The sequence below is a fragment of the Acyrthosiphon pisum genome, chromosome X (genome assembly GCF_005508785.2).
Source record: "Acyrthosiphon pisum isolate AL4f chromosome X, pea_aphid_22Mar2018_4r6ur, whole genome shotgun sequence".
NCBI lineage: Eukaryota > Metazoa > Arthropoda > Insecta > Hemiptera > Aphididae > Acyrthosiphon > Acyrthosiphon pisum.
This window is the reverse complement of record NC_042493.1, coordinates 40,411,495-40,430,264: the sequence shown is the minus strand read 5'-3', so window position 1 is coordinate 40,430,264 and position 18,770 is coordinate 40,411,495. Positions and strand designations below refer to the sequence as shown.

Below are 18,770 nucleotides of genomic sequence, written 5' to 3'. Positions count from 1 at the left end.
ACAATAGATCTCCACAATTGACATTTTTGAAAAACGTTAGAATCGCAGTCCTTTCCATACGCTCCAATATTTGCGTAAACAAATCGGTAATCTGCATCCGCTACAGCCATCAGAACTATAGATGAATATCCTTTATAATTTATATGCATTGAATTTAGGGGATGGACTATTCTGACGTGTTTACCGTCAACTGCACCAATACAATTTGGAAAGTTGGCGCGAGTTTCGAATTTCTTGGCAATTGATTTCCATTTCTCTTTATCTGGAATGCATTCTGATCGTAGCACTGACCATATAGCACAGCAAACTACTCTAACGATCTTGCTGATAGTTGAAACCCCGAGGAGAAAAGTATAATGCAAATCCACGAAAGAGCAACCACTAGCCAAGTACCTAAAATAGATAAATAAAATATTTTAATTAGAAAAATTAAAAAAAAAAAATGTTCACAAAACATTTTTTTAGATTAATACTTAATAAAAAAAAAAAATAGGAATACATATTATAATACTTATATTTTATATATACATATTGTTGGTTTGTATTAAATAGCTGTATGTATACATTTTTACATTTTCAATTTTATTTTTTAAGTCAACGTTTATATGCCTTTATTTTTTTTCGACACAACATAAATTAATCAATAAATACAATATAAGTATGATAAAAAAAAATATAAATATAATTAAAAAATATCGCATCTACACATTGAATAGTGAAATTATATATTTTTTCGATTAGTTAGTTACTTCAATTCTTGTTTGTAGGTAAATATGTTCTAAAAAAGTGGACGCAAGTGAGAGACTCGTACCGAAAATCCTTAGGAAAAACTAAGGCTGCTAAGAAATCTGGATCTGGGGTGGTAAGTGTAAAAGCCTACGTTTATTCATCTCAGTTGCAATTCCTCGACAAAATATTCCAAGAAAGAAATACAGAAGACACTTTGTCACAAAATATTGACGATTGTGGTGATGAGGATACCATGGTTGAAACAGGAGAGGATCCTGTGGAACAAGTTCCAAGTACATCGAGTGATGGAGCGGCTGAAAAACCTAAATCACCTTTCAAAAAACCCGTTACAAAGAAACGAAAAATGGATCCTGTTAAATTAGAAATGATTTCAGCCTTAAGAGAACCAGTAAATCGGCACCTCTCATTTTTCAAAGGATTACTCCCTTCTCTTGAAGATTTTAATGAAATTGACACAATTGATTTTCAAATGGAGGTATTAAAAATCGTTAAGAACATCAGGGAGCGGAAGTGTCAGCAGCAAACACAACCGGTACACAACCGACATCCACCTTTATGTAGTAGTTCAGTTTCCCAGCTACAAACTGAACCGCAAATATCCGCTGGTCAATACTATGAGAATACAGCCCACTATCTTTCAAGCCCAAACCCTAGCTACAGCTCGGTTTCCGATGATAGTTCAGATCATTTTTTTAATTTAAATTGAAATATGTAACCAAATATATTAAATTGTATAATTATAATATTTAATTTCATTATTTAGTTCATTTGTCATTTCAAAATATTATTATCAAAATATTATTTTATTTAAAAATAAATGCATTTCTGTTTAATTATTCATTCTAATAATTTATCTTATTGACTTACCTCAAAGTGATGGCTAACATCTGAACTGGTTGAATACATTCGCGCATAAATGTATCTTGGCGTTGAATACTGTCCTTTAACTTCAAATGTAATTCATCAAATGATGTCGTAGACATCCTGAAGTAATTTGAAAATTTGTCTTCGTGCTCCCTTAATTTTGGAAAAAGGGTATAAAATGCACCAAATTCCACCCGTTTGGTGAGGATAGGGTGTACCCAGTGCAGTCAATTATTCCTCTTTCGTTTTTTGATTCTTCTATAGAGAAATAACATGGCAGCAATTTGTCTTTTCTCCATAGTGAGCATTGTGGTAAAAGTGAGTAAAAAATTCAGTACTGCGTATTCGATGATTCGGTCGTGAAATCAAACCTTATACTAACCGAGTGTGTGTGAAGAGTTTTCATTCGTTTTAGGCGCTACCGAAAACGAATCGAATACGCACCGAACCGAATCAAACCGTATAAGTGTGAAGAAGTTACAAACTTGCCCAATTAGTACCAATTGATTATCAAAAAAAAAAAAAAATACGGTATCTATAAATACTGACCAAAAATAAATACGAAATGCTGAATAGACAAATTTTGTTTTATTGATTCTGTTACCTTTACCTAGTGTTAGTGTTATTTGAAGAATTGTACCTACTACCTATGGTTTTAATTTATTGTTTCTATAATTTGAATAATTTTTTCATTATTTAAAAAGTTTATGCTGTATTAATATAAAGTAATTAATTAATTAATAAAGTATATTAAGGTGTATATACTCCAGCTCAGTAAGTACAACACAGTAAGTTCCCATGACTTATTCGCACTTAAAGACTTTTGCTTTGTGCCTGGCAGTAGTGCAACAATACATTTTTCAACAACTACTAAATACATTTAAAAATAATTTGGCTTACATCTGCATGTCTTTAATTAGTTAATGGTTATAGTTTTTTTAAAGTGTAAATAGCTTGTCAATTATCATGAATCGTGTAAATGCTTGTGGAAAAAAAAAGCTAGTGGCAGTGAAAATAGAAAGAAAGCTAAAGAAAATGCCCAGAAAAATGCTTCAGTTGTTGCCAAAACGCCAAAATTGATTAACTATTTTTCCAAACAAGGGCATCAAAAGTGACAAGTACACTTATTGTTATTTATAAATTACTGTTAACTCTTTCCTTTGTTGCTATAACCCATATAGAACCTATAACTATATAACTAATAGGTTATAGCACATTAGCACCAATTACCCAGAAGTTTTTGTATTGAATTATATGATGTATATAGATGAATCTGAATTCATGAACACCGAAAACGATGTTGATGATCCACCACCAGTTCCAAGTTTGTGTAGTATGTCATACAATTAATATATTTTTAACTAAAAAAATCCTATTTTATGGTATTATTATATTTTGTGTTTTAATATTTTAATAGATGAATCTGAATCCTTAAAAACAGAAAACAATGTTGATGATCCATGCTATCCACCACTAGTTCCAAGTTTGTATAGTATGTCATAAGATTAATACATTTATAACTAAAAAATCTTATTTTATAGTATTATTATTTGTATTTTAATAGATGAATTTGAATACTTTAAAACAGAAAACAATGTTTATGATCCATCACTAGTTCCAAGTTTGTATAGTATACCATAAAATTAATATATTTAATTAAAAAAATCCTATTTGATGGTATTATTATTTGTATTTTAATATTTTAACACGTTAAGTGCCATGAGGCCGCCGGCTGCCGCACCATATTATTCCTAGGAGGCCATACGGCCGCGGGCTGCCTCAAAACCAATGTATATTCCTACCCGTATTATATGATTGGCGCTGTAGTTATACTTTTGAAAATAGCACTAGGACATAGAGGACAAAATTTACCATAGGTTAGCTATATTATTTACACTGAAACGAAAATTTAAACATAATATTTATTTTTCTTAACTTTCTACAATAAATTTTACTGTTTAATCAAAATGTTTTAAAAATTTTAAAAAATGTATATAAAAATGAAAATGATAATTACTTATAATTAATATTTTGAGTATACAAACATATTAAAACTAAAAAACAAGTCATACGTTTACAATATAAATTATTTTTATCATACTCGGTATACTTTTACCTTCAGCCTTAGCTTCCTTTTTACTTGGCATGATGTTTGAAAAAGCAATCGGAGCATGTATAAACTTCGCACTTGGTACAGAGAGTGGTTACTCTCATTGTATCTTTACAAGCCTGAACTGATCCATTTCTTGCAGCATTTTATTTATAACAATGAGTGCACCGTTTACGTATTTTACGGTTTCGGCTACATTTTTCGGATGTTTCTTGAAATTTGTGTTTCAATGATATCGAGCTTCTAGGTGGTGTTATATGTTCTTGAGTACCTTTTGGTTGGTCCAATCCAAGAATTTGGTCTACCAAAGCTTCACGAAATTGGGTGATGGACATTTTATTTTGAGGTGTTTTGGTATTATAAATAATAAGTGCATTTACTACGGATGTTCCTAATATAATTTCAGTAGCAACTTTATGATACCATCTTATCGATTTTCTCACAGGACTACTATAGCTTGACAACTGATCGGATAAATCTATCCCGGCCTTTCTAGCGTTATAATCAATAATAATTTTTGGTTTTACTACAGCTTCATTTTTTCTATTTTTTTTTTCTCGTGTCCACCATATTCAAATTATGACATGTTGATAGCATTATTACGTCTCGTTTGTCACGCCACTTTGCAACAACTATTCCATTAGAATTTTCTCTCCCTACAATTTTACCAGGTAATAATTTTGCTTTTGTGACTTCTGATAACTTCACTCTGTTTGATCTCAATGTACCAATTAAATTTCTATCTTTTGCTAAAAGTTCATTTGCTAGAACTATTGACGTATAAAAATTATCGGTAATAATTGTTCTACCAATATTTAAATACCGGTCACATAAATCTAAAACAACTATACATCCTAAACCTTTTCCTTCAGTTTGAGTTTTTCCTGCGTAAATTTGATATTATATGTGTGTCCGTCAGTTCCACAAAGTTTAAATAATTTTATGCCATATTTGTGGGCTTTACCTGGAATATATTGTTTAAATTTCAATCGTCCTCTAAATGGTACCATTGTTTCGTCTACTGCTATCATACTATCAGGTTCCAATGTTTTTTGAAAATTATCAAAAATTTTAACCACTAAATTTCTGATTTTGAAAATTCTATGTTTAAATGCTGTATTTTTCGTTTGTAGTAGAGAGGGCGAAACGCCCTCCCTGTTATCATTTGTATTTCGACTTGATTTTCGTCATCTCATAAACATCTGAGTATACTCTGTGTAAGTTCCGATGTGAATAAACATCACGATTAAAGATAGTATGGTTGCCCATCGAATCTAGAAAAGTGTCTACCGAAATGAATCTCCTTTATCAGTATTAAACAGCTGGAAATTTACGCTCTAGCGCTTATTTGTTGTAGTGATTCTAAATTCAATTACCTTTTAAATGTAAATTGTAGTTCCGAGATAGCCACTATGACATATAAGCGCTAGTGTTTAAGTTTCTACCTGTTTAATTTAACTTTAATACTGATTTTAAGAGATTCATTTCGCTAGACACTTTTCAAGTATAAGAATCATACGTCGATGGGCAACCATACTATCTATAGCCGTGATAAACATTAATGTTTAAATGCTGTATTTTTCGTTTAAGCCAGGGAGGGCAAAACGTCCTCCCTGTTAGCATATACATTTCGACTTTAAAGTCTGGTGCCGGGTAGCATGAACATTTACTGAACCGATAAGTCGTTATCGGTTCTGTAAGAATAAAACCGTTCTGTAAAATTGATAAATAAAAAACCAATAAACCGTTATCGGTTCGATAAGTTATAGGTCCGAATTCGGATTTGTAAAATTTGCAGAACCGTTTAAAAGATTCCTTATCATTTAATTTAAAATGTATTATCACTTAAAATTGTTATTTATTTATTTTCAACAATTATTAATTTTATCGAATTCCATATTGTTTATTCTTTCAAAACCTTTTAAATTTAAATAATTAATTGTTATGTCTTCGTCATCCTCGTCTGATGATTCCGATGAAGATATTATTCCTCAGATTTTAATAAATCTTCCAAGACCAAGGCGGTTTAGGGATAGGTCAAATCCGTTGCAGGACTATGACGACTTGGACTTCAAGTGTCGCTTTAGGTTAGAATTTTTTTAAGTCTGTTGTTTTCATTCTGCTGAGTTTAACAGTTTTTAATAAATTGTGTCATTTGCTGTTAATAGATTGTCGAAGGAAACATTTATGATACTTTTGCATATGATCGGTGACTCTATTAAACATAGGAGTTCATCTCTATCACCTGTACTTCAACTTTTAATTGCTCTGCGTTACTATGCTACTGGAGCATTCCAAGTATTTTTCAGAAACACAAATTATATAATTTATAAATAAGAAGTACAGTACGGTTTTTAATTATAGATGGTGTTAGGCGATCATATTCAGGTTCATAAATCTACTGTTTATAGAGTTATTAAAACAGTGTCCACAGAAATTGCTCGATTACGTCCACATTTTATTGAATTCCCTAGTACTGTTGCAGAGCAACGAAGAGTTCAATTAGGATTTTTCAGATTACATCAATTTCCTCGTGTTATTGGTGCCCTAGATTGTACGCATATCAGAATACAATCACCTAAAAGTGATATCGGCGAACAGTTCCGTAATCGTAAAGGGTATTTCTCTTTCAATGTCCAAGCAATATGTGATAGCAATTTAAAAATATTGGATATTGTAGCGAGGTATATTTAAATTGTTTTTAACTTCATTAAAATAATCATCCATTATTACGTTTCTTGTTACTTTTCTATTTTTATTTAGATGGCCTGGATCTGTCCACGACAGCACTATCTTTGATAATAGTTTGATACGAGCAAAATTTGAAAATAACGAGTTTGGAAATACTTTTTTGCTTGGTGATGGAGGTTATCCTTGTAGAAATTATCACCTAACTCCTTTATTGAATCCAAGAACTGAAGCCGAACGCAAATATCAAGTATATTTTGAATACATTTAAACGCTAGCGCTTGCCACACTTTTTTCAGTGGCGTGCCGAGAGGGGGAGGTTATGGGTTATAACCCCTCCTATTGCCTTTTTTTTTATCCAACCTACAGTAAAAAAAACAACTCATTCGAAATTTATACCTCCTCTTTTGTGTGTGGTGAGGTTAAGTTTGATTTACCTTTACCTAAAACTGTTTTAATTTATAACTTACAACTATAGTCTATAGGTACCTACGTCCTACATGGCTAACGCCACTGTTTTTTTTTTAAAACTATTATTTGTTTTGATAGAAAGCTCAAATTGGTTCAAGGAATGTAGTGGAAGGATTGTTTGGGGTTTTAAAGAGAAGATTTCCTGTTCTAGCAGTTGGAATTCGCACAAAACTAAGTACTACTATGGCTACTATCGTTGCTACAGCAGTTCTGTATAATTTTCTTCTAAAAGAAAAAGATGAGATACCTCAAGAAATTGATAATCATTTAATTGATATTGAATTACTTCAAGAGATACCAACCTTGCCTATTCGACAGTTAGGAAATGCTGAAAGATCACATTTAATAAATACTGTGTTTTCTTGACATAATCATTAATTTGTAAAATATTTTTATTTTTAAATTTTTAAAACATTTTTTTGTTTAATTAGTCTATTATTCATTTTTTAGATAACTTTCTGTAACAAACAATATAAAAATTAACTGAATTACTATATAACAAAATAAAATTAAGTAAAAACTAGATACATTAATAAAAATAAATCATAATTATAACATCCTGTTCAATAAAATTAGTAAACTTTAAACAAAATAATTAATAAAAACTTTAAATTAATCAACAAAATGAAACTTATTGTTCTTACAATATATCCTAATTTTTTTTTACTTATTTTATAACTTAACAAAAGGTTATTTTTAATTTTAAGGTATTTTTCTGTATTATCAAATTTAAATAAAAATAAACTTTTACTACACATATAATAAAATAACAAACACACATAATATATAAGTATAAGTAATATAAATATAATAATATAAGTATTAATTAATAATGGGGCTACCGATTCATTTAGATCTTCAACATTTTTAGCATTAAATGTACCTTTTTTCCAATTCTAAGCTGACAAATTTTTGTTCAAGTGTAGCCTATAAAAATATTACGATAAGCATACTTTTTAATACTTGAGTTATTCAGAAATTAAAACCTACCAACTTACCCTTTATAGTCTTCATTTTCCGATTGAAGTTTTTTCTGTAAAACATATTTAAAACATCATTATTTTTTTATTTATTAATAGCTTTAAATTTAGTATAATATTTTTTTTTTGTAATTTTTAAATACTTACAACTTTTCCATTTGACAAAATAATTTTTGCTTTTAATGTGTCCTACAAATATTTTATTATAATTAGCATGTATAGTTTGTACAATACACAATTAAATAAAGATTTTAGGTTACTTACAATCTCACTGGTTAATAACTTTTTTTCATTTTCCAATGCCTCGTTATCGTCGTAAATATGTTTCAGCTCAGTCTTTTTACTATTTAATTCATAGAGAATCGATTTATATTGCTGTATAAAATATTTACCCATAATTGTAATGTAAAATTAAAATAATTATACCATAAGTTATTTTATTTTATTATATTATTTTGTATAGGTATGTAATGTATACATATCACATATGTTACATATTTATTTATAAACATAAATTTAAATTTTTAAATAATTTAATACAAATATTGATGTATGATCAAAATATAAAATTATGATTATTGAATATACCTGTCTTATATGATCCATTTCTGCAAGTGATTCTTGGAATGCAAATTTGAAAAATTCTGATTCCGTGATCTTTTCCGTGTTGTTGTTTTTTTTGTACTCAGTGTGCAATGTGCCAACGTCTTCAAGAATATCAATTTTAGAAAAATCCATATTGATATCCAAAATACACAAAAATTAAATATTGAAAAAGTTAAATTGTTGCACCAACGTGTTAATATAAACCCCGAAAATACAACTGATGACAAGAACAAATGTCATGTGAATTAAACCTTCACACATCAAAGATAAAATGTCTGGTGTCGTAGATAAGATAAAAACCCATTCGGTTTTTACTATGATGTGCTATTTTTTAAAAAATAATGTACTACTATACTCGTAAATTATTTACCTGTATGACAGGTCTATCTGCCAATTAGCAGCTTTCTGTGGTAAGCTATACAATACAATTGTAATAAGCTTTGCAATGTTTTTTTGTTAATTTTTTTTAAATTTGTAACATGCCTACCATATTTAACAAAAACGAGTATGCCGATATGTTGGCAGTTTTTAATGAAGTAGGAAGGAGTACATTAAAAACATCTCGTTTGTACTTACTAAGATGCCCTCAGAGGAGACAGCCATCAAGGCTACTTATGCGAACATAGACAAATGTTTACGCGAAAAAGGTAATATTAAGCATTTAATTTTTAAATACTTGATCATAAAATATGTATATGTATATGTGTTTTAACATAAAAATTTGAATATGCTTAGTAGGAATTTTTACTAAGAATTAAAAAAAGCTCCCAATTGGAATTAAATTATTAACCAACCTCAATTTCATATTACATTTATTACCTACCAAAGTATGCAATCATATTAATTAATATCAAAATAACAAAACAAAACTAAAAATTGTTTTAAAGTTAATACTCTTTAAAATAATTATAAATAAATTATAATATGTACACATTTGTAATTATATAAACGATTTTAAAATTTTATTTATTTTAAGATGGTGCAAAAAAAAAGCCTTAAAGGCATAAGAACGTTGTTTTAAGAAAAAAAATAAAAATATATATCTAATAAAATATAACAAAATCCTTGCCTTAGAGTAGCATATACTTAAACAGTATTATAATTAAAACATTAATTTAATTTACACAGTAACACAGTATACAATATCTCGTAAAAACAATACAAAAATTAACTTTAAAAGTAGTTATAAAATAATTAACAATATTACTAATTAAATTTTATCATTTAAGGTACTTTTCCGACCGGTGTAAAAAAAGGAAAATCTCTTTCTGCGTTGGATGAAAATCACCAATGTAGTGTTTTAGCTGCGTTTGAACTTCAACCACATGCATCAATTAGAATGATAGCTAGTCAAACAGATATTAGTTGTTCTTTGGTCTACCGCATCTTACATCAAAATTCTTACCATCCTTATAAAATCCATTATGTACAAGGGTTAAAACCGACAGACCCAATTTGAAACAATCCAAATTGGACACGTGAAACAAATGCACAAATTAGATGGTCAATCAATGTTTGGTGTGGGATTTTTAATAATCAGTTAATCGGACCATATTTTTACGACGGTACATTAACTGGTCTTCGGTACCTTGATTTTCTGATCAATATTTTGCCTGATTTGATGGCTTATGTACCCGATAAAGTTTGTGACAATATGTGGTTTCAGCAGGATGGTGCTCCACCTCACAACGCCAATGTAGTTAAGGATCATTTGAACCAGCAGTATCCATCACAATGGCTTGGTACAAATGGTCATATATACATATAGCCTACATACTATATGAATGTTAATACTTAAACAGACAAGATAATAGATATTGTGTGATCATCAATGTTGTAGGTATACATTTTGAATCACGAAATTCATTTCGAAAGCTACTTTTACCTATAAGATAAAATAAAATGATAAAATATTAATTAATAATATCTATTAATATTAGAATATAAAGATTTTATTCAGTTATATTTACATTTTGAGGTAAGACTTTCTATTTGATTTTTTTTTTTGACAATGTATGTTGCGGCACATCAAACATTATGTTACTTGTAGTAATTGGATCATATTTTATGGAACTACATACAAGATAAAATACAATTTAAATAGTATGTAATATAATTAATAAATATATAGTATAATCAAATTATTATTATTATTATACTTACATTTTACACATAGACTCTTTTGACAGTCAGTGACGGACAATAAATGCTCAGTCATTGTAATGACACATTGTATTAAAAATAACCAATTAATTCAACTTGTAAGCTTTATTATAGTAATTTATTTATTAATAAATCAATATTCATATCTACAATATCCACATCTACATATTTTTCATAAAATCATCTGAATGGTGAATTATTGTTTTCATTTAGTATATTAAAATAAGCTAGACACAAAGATATGTATAGTAAACTAAACCAGTTGACAAAAATTCAAACGCACTAATTACAATGACTTCAAAATATCAACTTGATTGAAATAATGAAATAATTAGATGCGTATTTAAATTTAGTTTAACTTTTTGTTTTAAGTGTTTTAACTGTCATATAAAAATATTATGAAGAACTAACACAAGCTTTATCAGATTATCAACCAACAACCACATGGTATCTTATCATTTATCACTATTATTTTAAGGTTATAAATTATAATCACTAACTTTAGAAATCTGTGATTATAATATCTTATATTATTGATCAACAACACGGGCCAAGATAACTTACCATTTATTCTATTCTTAGTCCGTGGTCCGTAATAAACAACCAACGTCTTTATCAATTGGACATAATCTGTGATTATCATTATATATATTGTGTCATAGAATAATATTGTTTAACTGTGTAAGTTATGGGTGGGGACGATTTTTTTTTGTGTTAAACAGGTTATGGACGGGTAATAACTCATCTGCCACCGCGATTACGCTACGCAATACCGCAGGCAAGTGTGAACAGTAAACGCTAAAAGCGTCTTCTATTTTTCTATTACTGCGTTTTGAAATAACCGTATTCTGCCAACGGATTATTTAAAATGAAAAGTATAAACGCTAAAACGAATTGTAAAAATAGTATTATACATTTCTGGTAATAAGCATATGAATTATTTAATCAATAATTGAGGGTATCATTGTATTAATATAGTTTATACACTAGTACACAACTTATTATTATAATAAATACAATAAAAAAAATAGTTAGATTTTAACATGCACCTATTTCAAAATGTTCATATAAAATTATTTAAAAATGATTTATATTTTTTGAAATTATAATGTTTCTAACATAAACTAGATCGTAAGTTACTTAACGAGAATATTGATGTTTAAAAAATTTTAAAAAATCAGCCACTTGACTTAAATAAATGTTTTTACCATAAAAATTTTCTGAAAATCAAATTTACAAATTGGCTATTTTGGATATTTTGGAAATTTTTTATCAATTTTTAAGTTTTTTATTTTCAGTATTAAAAAATAAAAAATAAAAAATGCATACTAAAAATGTAGCGCAATTGTCTATGAATTATATTTAAAAGAAATTTTTTAAAAATATCAATTAGAACAAAAGTTATTTCATTTGTCAGATCTCAGATCTCGAAGATTTATTAAGATTATGAGGCTAAAAAAATTAATCGCTCACATTTCATTAGTTTGGCATCATCACATTATAAAAAATAACATTGTAAAATTTAAATAGCTTCTTCAACCACGTCTTCAAAAATTTCTTGAACAAAATAGTAAATACAAAACATTATTTCTTATAATGCTATATTTTTCGAAAATATTATTTAATATAGTGCTATACAACTTAATGTAATTTCCAAACAGAACACATACCCTAAAGGAAAACTTAATTTTTATACTTTAAATTATGAATATTATCCAGTGCATCGGGATTACCGACAACAGGAGGAACAGCAGGAACTGGATCTGGCCTTTCAACCAATGAACGCCCACGACCTCTGAGTCTTATAACACTACGAACATACACTGGCGGTGCTGAAGGCTGAGGTGGAATGTTGACCCTTAACGGATTTTGAGCATTTTATTTCTCTGGTAAACCAATCATTGTGTAATTTATATTTAAGACATGCGTAAATTAAATTTGTTATGTTACCATTAGGAGGTAATGGGCCTATTTGTCGATCCAAATAGCCTCTTGCTGAGTAGGCTACTCGTCTCAAGTCATTGTGTATCGTAACGCCCATTCCATATTTTGTCCAAAGCATCAGCCAAAATGTGGTTGTTAATATCTCTGGATGTCACTATAGATCGACGAACCTATAATTATATATAGGTACATCATAAAAGGATTATCAAAATGTACTAACAATGTAAATTATCTTACTCTTTGCCCACTAATTATTTGCCAAGTTTCTTTTCTTACTCTGGCTTCAACAGAACGCAATCGATCTACAAATTATTGATATACATTAGTTTAATGTTCACACATATTATAATATCTGTTATTTAAATAAGATATTTTACTGTAGAAAGTCCACACAGGCGGGTGGCGATCTATAGTTGATCGCATGCTATGGAAGCTCTGGACGTAATTGTTTGTACGGATGTTTAATCCGTATACTCTAAAGCCCTGTTGGACGGATGATGTTGATCCAGTAATTACGAATGTAATTCAAAAATTCCATCTCATGGTTTAATATGTCCATTCGTGTTGCAACGTTTGTAATTGCCAGAAATGCTCCGGGAATATTGAAGTCTTCTGGCAATTCAGGGACACGCTCTGCTGGTAAATGTGGTAAAGCGTTAATCTATTACCAAAAACATGTAAACAAAATTATTGTTATCATATCAATTTACATTTCGGTGAAACATTTTTGTGATTTATTATTACCATTCTCGCTATTGTGGCCACATCATGACTTGCAGTCGTTAGTCTCTACATATTGTGCGTCTGAATGAACCGTACTATACTCTATCAAAAATAATTCATGTTAAAAAAAAAATCTAATTGTCTTAAGATGAAATTATAGTGTTTGAATATGTTACATACAGTTAACATAAAACAACATTGGTATTAAAATTGAATAGGTACATTATAACAGACTTTAAATTAGTAGACATACTAAAAACACTGAACTGGAACCAGCCGACATTCCGGAATTACCCTTTGAACAGTGTTGCGCAATGCAGTTTCAACGTCGGCAACAATAGTTATGTTTTCCCAATTAAATATTCCCTGAGGAAAATCATTTCTCAGGAATTGCCAAAGCCTCATATACATATTCTCCGTTCTGCAATTTAACAGAGCATAAACCACAGGAACGGACTAAAAAAACAATAGTAATTAATATTAAATTATGATAAAAAATTTAGTATTAACAGTCAACAGATCACTTACGATATTATCCAAGACAACATGAATTGTCACCAGTTGTAGGGCATCACCAGGAGCTCGTGGTATGACGCCAAAAGTTTTGTCTACAGCTAGAACTCGTGATTGATAGGTATATGGGGCAAACCTTTGCAAAAACTGCAAATTTGAAAAGTGCGATCCCACGGCGCGTGCCGTGGAGCGAGGCGCGTAGCTTGGTATAGCGCGGTACAACGAACGCGCCGTGGGATCGGTAGGGCGTGGCGTGGCATGGCATGGCGTGACACAGTGTGACCATTCCCGATGATTGTCGGTTTTCGTCTCCCAGATCAGGGGGTATGAACTTATACCTATTGAAAACCGTTCTTTAATAGTAGCATGTCAAAATAAATTGTCATGAATAGTAGTTGTGGAGATTGACACAAAAGCGCTAGTAGTCGGTTTTTAATTTTTATCAACATTAATAATATTATCATTACCTAGTATCATAGACAAAATAATTTCATAAGTCCATAGCGGCAATGCGGCACGGCGTTATTTGTTTAAAATTTTATTTAATAATGGTTTTCATTTTCATTGTCAGTTTCTATTTTCTTTGTCTATAGTTTCAGTCTACCAGTTTATAGTTTTGTACTTTGTCTGTAATCCACCGTCTGAACAAGACAATTATTAGCAAATACCATCGTACACCAAACATAAGGTAATAGACTTTTAAGTTTTAATTGACAACCCAATTGACAAATATATGAGTTCGATTTACAATAATAAAAAATAAACACCTATGTTATTTAAATTTCAGCATGGTTTTTAAGAAATATATGGTTAAAAACTGTTCAAATTCTGGTAAAAGAAAATATTTATTCCCAATTAATGACTTGGACTTTGCGATGTGGGTAGAAAGAGCTGCTAATCCTGTCCTCCGTCGTCTTTCAAAGGAAAAGATCAGGAAAACCTATCAAATTTGTGGAAAACATTTTGAAACCATGTGTATTAGTCCTGGAACAAATAAAAAACTAAAATACCGATCCCTTCCAACTTTAAATCTTCCACGTAACATTTTGTCCTTAATGTATGTTTAGCATGTATATTTTCAATGTTGTATCAATATAATCTGGTTAAAGTATGTATTTATTTAAATATTTAAACATAATAATGTCTTATGTTTCTATATTAGGTAATTAAAGAATATACTTTTATTAATTTCTTTGGTTTTTTAAAAATTTTTAGAATTTTAGAATAATTTGATTATTTAAACATTTTAACAAAGTAATACCTCATACTTAATTCTATTTTGTTGCTTCTGTTTGTATGTAATATATGTAGCTATGTATCAATATATTTATCAATCTGGTTAAAGTATGTATTTATTTAAATACAATAATATCTTATGTTTCTACATTTGGTAATTAAAGAATATATTTTTATAAATTTCTTTGGTTTTTACAATTTTAGAATAATTTGATTCTTTTAACATTTTAACAAAGTAATACCTTATACTTACCTGTATTTTGTTCTTGTATTTGTATGTAATGTATATATGTATGTATGTATGTATGTATGTATGTATGTATGTAATATATGTATATATGTACTGTGTATGGAATATGGATGTATGTATTTCATAACTTAAGAGGCTGTCATCGCACTCTTTGTTTTCTCTCTCTGGCTGACACGCAACATAGACAAAATGTATTTACGCAAAATCATTTTTTCTATGTGTTTAAGTAATCTTAGAGCAAAGTCACCCATGACAAAAAAGATAGAGAATAATACTTTAGAGGGAATGACATATCGATTTGTCCAAATATTGTCTCAAAACAATTTAAACATCATTTAAATTTACAACATTTTTTTATTTATTTTGAAAGTGGAATACAAAGTCAAATAATAATAAAATATAAAATTGATATATTATTCTCTATCTTTTTTGTATAAGGTGACTTTGCTCTAAGATAACTTAAACGCAAAGAAAAAATTATTTTGCGTAAATGCATTTTGTCTATGTTGCGCGTTTGCCAGAGAGAGAAAACGAATAGTGCGCTGACATCCTCTTAAGATTTAATTTGCTCATTTATACCTTTTTTTTTCCTGTTTTAACCGACGACGCCGCGGGGACTACTTTCGCGTTCTTCCGCGAGATGCATGTTTATACCTAGTAGAATCAGTTTCAACTACATTAAATTGGTCTAATAGAGTATCACCATCAGTATTGAAACAAAGACCTATACAATATAATGGTGAGCCATTTCAGATAAACCTTGATTTTTTTTTAAATTGTATACAAATTATTGTGTGTGTTGTTATATGATATAGATGATATAAATAGTATTGAACCAATGGAAACAACATCATCAGCGCCCAATAATACTCTGTAAATTCAAAATCCTACCGACCATTCATTAACAGTGATATCAGAGAATATAAACCAAAGTATGTCATACAGTAGAGATTATTTTACATAAAATATGTTAACAATAAAATATTATGTTTTATTGAACATTAATTTTAATATCTGTTTTAAGGATTTGGCTGCAAGAAGAATTTGTTCAATGTTTGTAAGACTGTAAATGATGAAGACACAGCAAAGGAAGTGCCAGCAAAACTAAAAACATCATTATTAGGAGTTATAAATACCAAACGGCAATTTCAGTTAACACCGAACTGTAAAAAGTTATACTTGTCAAGCGTAAAATTAACTAAAAAATTAAGTAGTTGTTCAAAACAAATTAAAACTTATAAGAGTAAGGCAAGAATGGCTCACAAATGTTCAATAGATGATTCGCTTATCCAACTTTTTAATAAAGTTGAAAAAAAACATACGGTTTCATCATATCCCAAGTCAAGAACCAGTCAAAGAAAGTCCAGGGACGAAAATTTATTTTAGACGACAAGATCTTAGCTCTTTCAATCTACAAGCAAAGTCCAAAGGCATATAGATATCTTTCAACAATATTTTCATTGCCCTGTCAAAAAACCAAAGTTTTGTAATTTTTTAATGTAAAAGTTTTTTTTTTTTTTGACTGGTATAAATCCACATATAATTGATCATATAAAAAATAGAGTAAAACATTTAAATTTAATGGATATAACTTGTTGCTTGATGTTTGATGAAATGTCACTACAACCGGATTTAACATACGACAAACATGTTGATAGTGTTTTTGGTTTTGAAGATTTAGAATTAAACCAAAGACATTTCAAGTTAGCAGATCATGTATTAGTATTTATGATCCGTGGTTTGAGGAACAAATGTAAACAGCCCATTTGCCATTATTATGTCCAAGGAACCACAAAAACTGTTGATTTGGTGCAATGTATCCATCAAGTCATTCAAAGTATACTAACAACAGGATTAAACCTGGTCGGTACTTTATCAGATCAAGGAAAATCCAATGTTGCTGTGTCAATATATCAAAACGTGAAACATCAACATCATTTTTAAGGCTAGGATTAGAAAACTGTAGTGAAGGATATATAATAGATGGACATGAAGTTGTGCATATATATGATCCACCTCATTTACCAAAGTGCATTCCGAATAATCTATTAACCAAAGATGTCACATTTACTTTAAATAACACCGAGTATACGGCATCATGGAAATTCATACACAATTTATACTTTGCTGACAAGAGTAATGAAGATATGGGATATAGAACATTACCAAAATTGAGAGAAGAGCATGTTGTACTAGAAAAATGAGAAAAATGAATGTATTTATTGCTGCTCAAACGCTTAGTCACCGTGTTGCATCAATTTTAAAATTAATGAGTGAATTAGGTAAACAGGTAGGTATTTATCAATTATTAATGGATACAATTCTGAATTTTTCAGCAACTTCTAATCCAGATTTTGGTAGTAATGCTTTGGGAACAGCTGCCTTCTGCTTATTTATGGATGAATGTTTTGATTCGGTAAATGCTGCTACAATAAAGGATATGGACGGAAAAATTTTAAGATCAGCCGTCACCAGTTTATCTCCACACATCACTTTCTGGAATACAGCTATTGAAGTTTTTAAAAGTATGAAATTTGTTCATTTAAACAAACAAACTGGTACCACTAAAGTCTCTACTCCTCCGTGTGTCAACAATTGGATAGTCACATTACGTGGGTTTAAATGTGTGGTCTAAATTACAAAAAGTAGATTTTAAAAATTTTATCACAAGAAATATGAATCAGGATGGTTTGGAATGTTTTTTTGGTTCGAGTCGACAGCATGGTGCTAGAAATATTAATCCTACCTGTCACAATTTTATAAATACTTTCAAAACTCTTCTTTTAAATAATTTTTCCTCAGTGAAATCAATTGGACAAAATTGTGAACAAGATAATATTGATTGTTTGTCAAATCTAAAAAGCTTTTTATCTAATAAACCATTAATTTAATTAAATACAACTGATATTGCAGTAATGTGAACCCTCCGATTCAGATAATATATTCAAATAATTCATATATAAGTGATATGGTATTAGAGTATATATCAGGTTTCATTAATAAAAAAAATTTTACAACTGTAAATGAATGTGATGTTTGTAAATATGAATTGAAATCACAAGTTCCGTCAAATAAACTTATAAAGGCTCGACAGTATACAAAAAACAAATTCGCTCAACTAACCATCTTCATTTTTGTGTATTTTAATTAAAAGTATTTTTAAATTGTTGAATCGGTCTGTAGATGATTTAATATATAAAAACGATGTCGGAAAACAACTTTTATTACTTATTGAATTGCACAATGAATTTGACTTCTCATGTGAAATACACAGATTAACAATTAAAAATATTATTATTAAACATTCAATTAATTTAGCGATGTTTACACTATAAAAATATTAATAGACTAATTAAAGGTGTATCTAGCCCATATAACAGTAATGCTAAACTAAATAAAATTGCAGTAGATTTTTACAACAAACACTCAAAAAGATTTAAACCAAAATTCCATAGATCATAGTTACCTATCA

The 18,770-nt window shown here is 29.3% G+C and overlaps 2 protein-coding genes across 2 annotated transcripts; one reads left to right on the top strand and one right to left on the bottom strand.

The window, feature by feature from the left end:
* Positions 1–3,870: 3,870 nt before the first annotated feature.
* Positions 3,871–4,755, bottom strand: LOC100572765. Its single transcript, XM_008183643.1, has 3 exons — positions 4,689–4,755; positions 4,328–4,608; positions 3,871–4,212 (listed from the first exon to the last, which is right to left on the bottom strand). Exons 1-3 carry the CDS (start codon positions 4,753–4,755, stop codon positions 3,871–3,873), a joined length of 690 nt encoding a protein of 229 aa, XP_008181865.1.
* A 913-nt stretch (positions 4,756–5,668) lies between these two features.
* Positions 5,669–7,249, top strand: LOC100159999 (putative nuclease HARBI1). The gene is made up of 5 exons (XM_001951874.1): positions 5,669–5,811; positions 5,893–6,022; positions 6,089–6,342; positions 6,488–6,662; positions 6,962–7,249. Exons 1-5 carry the CDS (start codon positions 5,669–5,671, stop codon positions 7,247–7,249), a joined length of 990 nt encoding a protein of 329 aa, XP_001951909.1.
* Positions 7,250–18,770: the final 11,521 nt, after the last annotated feature.

What these genes read in the sequence shown, in the direction of transcription:
- LOC100159999 (XM_001951874.1), top strand. Translation starts at nt 5,669, where the DNA reads ATGTCTTCGTCATCCTCGTCTGATGATTCCGATGAAGATATTATTCCT. An exon ending in GACTTCAAGTGTCGCTTTAG is followed by an intron (nt 5,812 to 5,892) that starts GTTAGAATTTTT and finishes TGCTGTTAATAG; the next exon opens with ATTGTCGAAGGAAACATTTA. An exon ending in CAGTTCCGTAATCGTAAAGG is followed by an intron (nt 6,343 to 6,487) that starts GTATTTCTCTTT and finishes ATTTTTATTTAG; the next exon opens with ATGGCCTGGATCTGTCCACG.
- LOC100572765 (XM_008183643.1), bottom strand. Translation starts at nt 4,755, where the DNA reads ATGATAGCAGTAGACGAAACAATGGTACCATTTAGAGGACGATTGAAA. An exon ending in ATTTAAACAATATATTCCAG is followed by an intron (nt 4,609 to 4,688) that starts GTAAAGCCCACA and finishes AAATTTACGCAG; the next exon opens with GAAAAACTCAAACTGAAGGA. An exon ending in AGTGGCGTGACAAACGAGAC is followed by an intron (nt 4,213 to 4,327) that starts GTAATAATGCTA and finishes AACGCTAGAAAG; the next exon opens with GCCGGGATAGATTTATCCGA.